The sequence below is a fragment of the Nematolebias whitei genome, chromosome 10 (genome assembly GCF_014905685.2).
Source record: "Nematolebias whitei isolate Nwh7 chromosome 10, NemWhi1, whole genome shotgun sequence".
NCBI lineage: Eukaryota > Metazoa > Chordata > Actinopteri > Cyprinodontiformes > Rivulidae > Nematolebias > Nematolebias whitei.
In genome coordinates, this window is record NC_056507.1 from 28,174,681 (window position 1) to 28,181,431 (window position 6,751).

The window sequence follows — 6,751 nt, forward strand, 5'->3', positions numbered from 1 at the left end:
ATATATATATATATATATATATATATATATATATATATATATACATACACAGTATAATGCTGATATAGTGAATAATGCTTACCATGGATGCCAGCACAGGTGGCGTTGCAGCTTTCACTGTCAAAGAATCTGTTCCCGTTCCCAAGGCATCCGGTCCAAATGAACTTTTTGCACTTGTCTCGAGCTGAGTCGTAGTAGTATCTCAAGAAGTTACCATTGCACGTACCAACGGCATGCTTAAAGTGACAAGCTGCAGTTTCTGCAGACAAGAAAACATCATTTAGTCAAATTAAAACTTATTGTTCTTTGTCTTCACCACTGGGTGGTGCATTGATGTCACTTAATGTTGACTTGATTTTGGATGAGACTAATTATTTGTGAACATTTATAAAAAAAACTTTAATGATAATAATCCCACTTGACATGACAAGCTAGTGGAAAAAGTTGTCTTCTCTGAAATCTTGTTGCTTCTCTGCCTGATTTCCAGCTTTGCTGCACCAAAAAAAAGGCTTCATGCAGCTGCTTTGTGGCTTTTAGGCCATAAAACTCTTATCAGCCACTTCACGCTCCAAAGTCCACCAACAGCATAAAAGAAAGCCTTTATGTAAAATCTGGCTTCAGCAACTTATAGGCAAGCTTCAGTTCACACATTTACCACCTACAACGATGGTGAAACCACTTAATGTTCTCCGTGTAAATGATCCTCTCACCATCCATGGGGTAGATTTTCTCTGCATTGGGCGAACAGTTCCTCATGCACTCTCTTTCATTGTTAAAGCGGTTCTCGTTTCCACCCTCGCCCGTGTAAAAGAAGGGGCTGCACCGATCCTTCTCAAAATCGTAATAAACTGCAAAGATGAAGCTGGTGCCATCGCCTGATTTAGAGGGCGCTTTACAGAACGCTGTTGGGCGAGAGAGAGAGAAAGTTCAGGTGACATTTTATTTGCAGCTCCAGGTGATGCCATTCTTTACACGGTTTCTGTAAATTACACGTTGAAGCAGGAGTCATCAGCAGACACATTACTAATGTTTAACCACCCCACTCCCTTTTTTTATTACAGCAATAAAAACAGCCAGTTTCAGTCTTATGGAAAGGAAGCAGTTTCAAATGACTTTTTATTTTTATGCATACGCTTTATTTTGGCGGGACACTTACTTTTTAAACATATTAATTAACTAAGAAATGGCACATTTTTCAAATTAATAATCTGGAGCAAGAGAAAATAGGGGCTTTTTCTCACAAGGTGATTTGAAGTTTTAGGTCAGTTCCCTTTTTTGCGCTCACATGGAAACAATCACAGAGTTTATAAGTTTGCAATTACAGAGAACAGAAACTTCGACTTAGCTTACCATAACAAACACAAACATAAAGATCATTTCCACCATAAACACCATCGTTTCAGCTTCATGTTGACAAGAACATACAATCAGAAATTATGAAAAAAACTGCTTTCAGCCGTGGAGTTTTCTGTCTGGATTTTACCTCTGAGAAATATAAAAACCACCAATCTGTTGCTGGATAAGTTGCCATGTTGTGCTAAAAAGCTTTAACGCTTCATTCTTCAGTAAAACAGCTTAAATTAGCCCGTGTAAAAATAGAAAATCATCATTTTGCACCTGACACAAGCTCATGCGCTCATCAGTTAGCCTACACGAAGTAAAGCTGAAATCTGTATAAACTGACACCGCTTTGAATTTAGGTGTCACTTGAGAACAAGTAAATGTAATCATACACACCTGGAGTTTCTGAGTAGATGATGTGAAGTGCTGACAAAACAATCCCTAAAACCAGTAAGTTCTTCATGCTGCTGCTTGTCTTCTCGCTGCCCTTCCTGAAGTGTGTGAGGGTGATAAACTACAAAGGGAGTGGGCCCTAATGACTGACCTTTAGACCAGTGTTTCGCTAATGAAGTTCTTTTGTCAGTCGAAACAGAAATTAAAGGCAGTTCCAGTTCCAGTTCTTCCCTTTAGCTCGACTGGAATGTCAGACCAAGATCCAGAAACGTGGCTTTATTCTGTCAGTTCCCCCACTCCCCTCAAGGTTTATTATGAGTGACCATAACATCCTAAATAATTTAACAACATGGTACACAAAGAACTTCTTACAGGACACAAATGAAGGGCAAATAAGGAATAAACTCCTAGTTAAGCAACATTTAGTGATTCCCATTAAAAAAAAAAAAGTTTCATTGCGAGTCTGACAATGTTCAGTCAGCTCATCTGGACGGTTTCTTTTCTTTTCTTTTTTTTTGCTGAGGCGTTTCGTCCTTCATCCAAAGGACTTCTTCAATCTGAGGAGCCACCAAACAAACCCACACTCCACTCTGGGAGTGAGCTGCTTGTGGGACCCAGTTTGTTTGGTGGCTCCTCAGACTGAAGAAGTCCTTTGGATGAAGGACGAAACTCCTCGGCAAAAAAAAAAAAAAGAAACCATCCAGATGACCTGACTGAACATTGTTTAATGATGACCAGTTAACCAGTGACTACAGTGATGGGTACGTTACAGCCAGTTATAAACTGCTGCCGTTTGTTTAAATATTGTTTAGATGTAAATACTTTTGGAAAAAATAAGTAACTTATGCTTATCTTCTCATGTTTTCTGATGCATGTGGTGCTGGAGGGACATGGATATTCATGTACGTGTCACTGTGTGCCTTCTAACTGTTTATTCATAACTGACTGTATATTTCAATCATGCTGACAGTAAATCTGGAGATATAATATGATTACTGTAGTTTTTACCTATAGAGCCTCGATGACTGTATGAAGCTGTACAGCTTTATGATGTTAGTGTCCAACAGTGTGGACATGTTGGACTCCATTTGGACAATTAGAAATATGCATGGACATACTCTTATAAAAAATGTCCAGAATATTCATTTTGGTGCTATTGTTACCAAATTTGAATTGATGCTGCAGCCTCGTATCATTGTACAGTCCATCTCTTCATATACATAAACATAAATAAATATTTACAAAATTTCAGATGAGAAAAAAACAATGATGTTTATGTGTTTCAGTTTTAATAACTATATGCTAGTTTTACTCATTCAACCTTTATTTAGACAGGTAAATCCCATTGAGCCTCGAGGACTCATTTACAGTTTCAATATGTCTGATATAAATTCAGTGTTACCTTTACAGAGAGACCAAGCTTTTGAATTTACTCCAAAGGGTTGAAGAACGGGATTTAATTTAATTTGGGTACATTCATTCAGGTGCTTTCCGTGTTTTGTGGGGCAACATTTAACAGGTTAATTAATTACAAAGTATTATATCATAAGCAAAAGATGATAAATTACATTTCTAAAACATTTAATGCTGGCATCCATTGTTCAAAACATTTATTATTCTAAATTACACATCATTAAAAAAGATTGAATCAGTTACATTTGACACAAACTGAAACAAGATGAAGCTTTTTTCTTTGTTTTACATGAAAGTGAACACATCGTTACTTGTTTTATGAGTTTTTATTTCCTATGTTTATGTGTTGGGCCGTTCTGAAATAAGAACAAGATTTATCTTTGGCCTTTTAATTTAAACAAAATAAATTTAAATGTGTTGGTTTTGATACAGAGCAGTGATTTTCCGTTAAGCTGAGAGTCCAGAGGGAAAAAAAACTGAAATATGACAAGAAAAGCAGCATTTTTTTTATATTTTGCTGCATGTCTTTAATAGCATAACGTCAAGCTTAGATTAGCTAAAAGCTAAATTAGCTATAGATGAGAAGCAAAATGCAAGTTGAAAGTAGCCGAACAGTATAGGTAAAAACTAAAAAAGGACAAAAACAGAGGAAGTGTATGGTGTTTTTGAAGGAAGTGAGGAAATTTCAGTGTGTTTCTATGGAAAATATTATGGGTAAGCAAAGTTAAATATGAAGGTTACAAAACACAAAAGTTATAGAACCCATTCCTCTGGAGGAAGTGAACATTTTGATGAATGGCCAAAATTGCACAAATTACATCACAAAATATGAGATAAGATCTCAAAATCCATAGAGAAAAATAAAAAAACAGTAAAACTATGATATGAATGCAGAATCAGCATTATCTCCAAACTGTATCAGAGGGTGCACAGCATCTGTAGCAGGTCTCTACAAACACCTGACAGAGTTGGGCTGGATGTGCTCCTCCTCTCAGCTCCAGCCCTCCCTCTGCAGACCCGAGGTGCAGAACAGAAATGAGAGGTTTTGTTTCTGGTCCCTGCTGTGCAGCTGCCACCCTCCGGTGACTTGATGCCTCTGACGGCTCTGTTGTTGCTCTGACGTCAGACAACAAGAGTATAAAAAGGCTCTTTTTGTTTGGTTTGAGCTCTGAACGGGTCAGTCACCAGCCTGACTGCACTGAGGGAGTGAAGATGCACAGATTGAGCTGCACTCTTGTGCTGCTGCTCACTTTATTCAGCGCACTGAGGGGTAAGATCGCATCTGAGTGCCAAAACAAGCAGTCTGCATCCTTCTGCAGAGCATCAGATGTGTAACCAGAACAATATTATCGGAAAATGATCATTTTCAATATTTTAATTTGTTGAACAAATGTAAACTGGTTTTTTTTCAACGTAAAGTTTAGCTGAACTACAACTTTTTGTCTGTTTCAGGTGCCAAATGGACATATAACGGTAAGCCTGATATTATTTTCCTCACTGTGTTGCTTTTATATTTTAACTGTTGCGAACTTTCACTCAGTCTTTTTCATTGGAATTTGTCTCCTAATTAGCAAGCTCTGCACCGCCCCACGAAAACAAACACTTTTATAAAACTAAAACGGGTAACCATTAAACTAAAAATTCTGATAGAACATATAGAATAAAAAAACAATTTGGAAAGAAAACTTTTTCAACTTTTAGTGACTGAAGCATTAAAGATAAAACACGTGTCAGGAATGCATTTGATGCACGACTCTGTGGGAAATAATACATTTTGACAGAATATTGTTGTTTTACTCTTGCGTTGCTTGTACACATCAGCATGTCAAATAGGAAGAGAGAAGTGGGGAAATGTGTCAAATATAGCACTTCATCGTTCAAAAGAAAGAAAACAAACTGTGTGTGAGTCAGCAGGACCAGCACTGACATCACCCCCATCGCCTCATGTTATTGTTGTTGGAGCAACATTTCGTTAGTGGTTGACTGCCGTTTTCTCGTGCCTTAAGCTCTAAAGACTTCTCGACTCATGACTCTCTCACTTACATAAACTGTGGTCGCACCACGACCTTTTCTCTCTGTGTCACCGCCGCCTCGTACACGTCCTCTTCATTAAAGACCGGATCATAAAACTGAAATGAAATTTTGGAGCAGGTGAAGCACCTGGAAGAGGAATAGTTGCAGTTACACTCTCCATTTCTCGTCAGTATTTTAAGGTCAAATGATTGAAAAACTCCTCCAGAACAGGTTTACCAACTCTGTTTTTAGATTGTACCACGAGTGGGGATTTATTGAGTGGAAGTTGATTCACATTCAGTGTTTTCTTTATTATTTTTTTTGTACATTTTTGTCAATCTAAATATGTCCTTTGTTCTCTTTTAGCCATTTATGTATGAAAATGTTTCCTTCAAGAGAATAGCTCAAAAACTCTTGTTCTTGCATATTTTGTTCTTTTAAAATAGTTCATTATGATACAAAAGTTCACTGCACTGAAAAAGAGATTTCCTCATTTCATTCCAAAACACAGTTCTCTTTGACATCTGCATCAGGAGTATTTGGTTGATTTTCGTCTTCTTAAGCTACTTTTAGATTTTAGGGGTGCTGCCGTTCCTCGGTGGTCCATGCTGCGGTCTCATATCCCTAAGGCTGCAGGTTGGAGGCCAGGCTGGTCAGGAAGGGCATCCAGTGGTGACATCTGGAGCAGCCAAAAGACAAAAATCAAACACGCTACTTTTAATTTTAAGCTACTCTGCTACTTTTGGTGAACTTTTTTTTTTAGCAAATCTAGCAAAGTTAAGTCAGGTCCTCTGGATGGATTAAAAAAAATCAAAATCAAAAACTTGTTGAAATTTTAAATGCTGTGATCAGTCTTACATGGGGGAAACTAAACAGCCACTGGACAAAAGGATGGCCCAGCACAGAAGATCAACACCATGAAGCCAGGGCTCTGTGGTCTACCTCTGCAGGCAAGAGGTCACTCTTTCAGAGAAGATGTTCACATCCTTGATAGAGAGGAACGATGGTTTGAGAGAAGAGTAAAGGAGGCCATCTTTGTGGAGAGAACCCATCCATCATTAAACAGGGGTGGAGGCCTCCGCATCCATTGTCATCTTCTTACTGTTATTGCTAGTATCACTCAGCCCTCTGTGAATAGCAAGCGGCCATCAGGGTGCTAACGTTAGGCTACTGTTCGTTAGGCTGATGGTCCTCATTTATCATGTGAACAGCTAGTTTTGGATGTCCACAACAAACTGGTTGATCCACTGAGAAGGTGCTATTCATAAGACTAAGTTTACTGCAGCTCCTCAGACTGAAGAAGTCTTTTGGATTAAAGATGAAACGTTTCAACAAGTTTTTTTTTTTGTTAATCCATCCAGAGGAACTGACTTAACTTTGTTAGATTTTTCTACCTAGATTATTGAGCATGCATCAGGATATTTTTAGCATCTTTTAGCTAGCTTTTAGCTGCTTTAGGCTTTTAGGTTGTGTTTTGTTATTTTGAGCCTTAAGATAATGTTGTGCGTCTTGTAGCTGAAACAACCGTTTCTGTTTCTTCTACAAATTTTAGCAAAATCACTTAAAAACGCATGGTGTGTGTGTGTGTGTG

General features: G+C 38.0%; 2 protein-coding genes across 2 annotated transcripts in view; one reads left to right on the top strand and one right to left on the bottom strand.

Moving 5' to 3' along the window:
- si:dkeyp-73b11.8 (BPTI/Kunitz domain-containing protein) overlaps positions 1 to 1,903 on the bottom strand; it is a 3,033-nt gene extending 1,130 nt beyond the window's left edge. The window contains exons 1-3 of the mRNA XM_037682923.1: positions 1,738 to 1,903; positions 711 to 902; positions 83 to 259 (exon numbers count right to left, since the gene is read on the bottom strand). Of these exons, the coding sequence (XP_037538851.1) occupies positions 83 to 259; positions 711 to 902; positions 1,738 to 1,804 (436 nt within the window). The 5' untranslated portion in view covers positions 1,805 to 1,903. The remainder of the gene's footprint in view (positions 1 to 82; positions 260 to 710; positions 903 to 1,737) is intronic.
- A 2,415-nt stretch (positions 1,904 to 4,318) lies between these two features.
- ca12 (carbonic anhydrase XII) overlaps positions 4,319 to 6,751 on the top strand; it is a 21,013-nt gene continuing 18,580 nt past the window's right edge. Inside the window, exons 1-2 of the mRNA XM_037682924.1 lie at positions 4,319 to 4,417; positions 4,600 to 4,620. Of these exons, the coding sequence (XP_037538852.1) occupies positions 4,360 to 4,417; positions 4,600 to 4,620 (79 nt within the window). The 5' untranslated portion in view covers positions 4,319 to 4,359. The remainder of the gene's footprint in view (positions 4,418 to 4,599; positions 4,621 to 6,751) is intronic.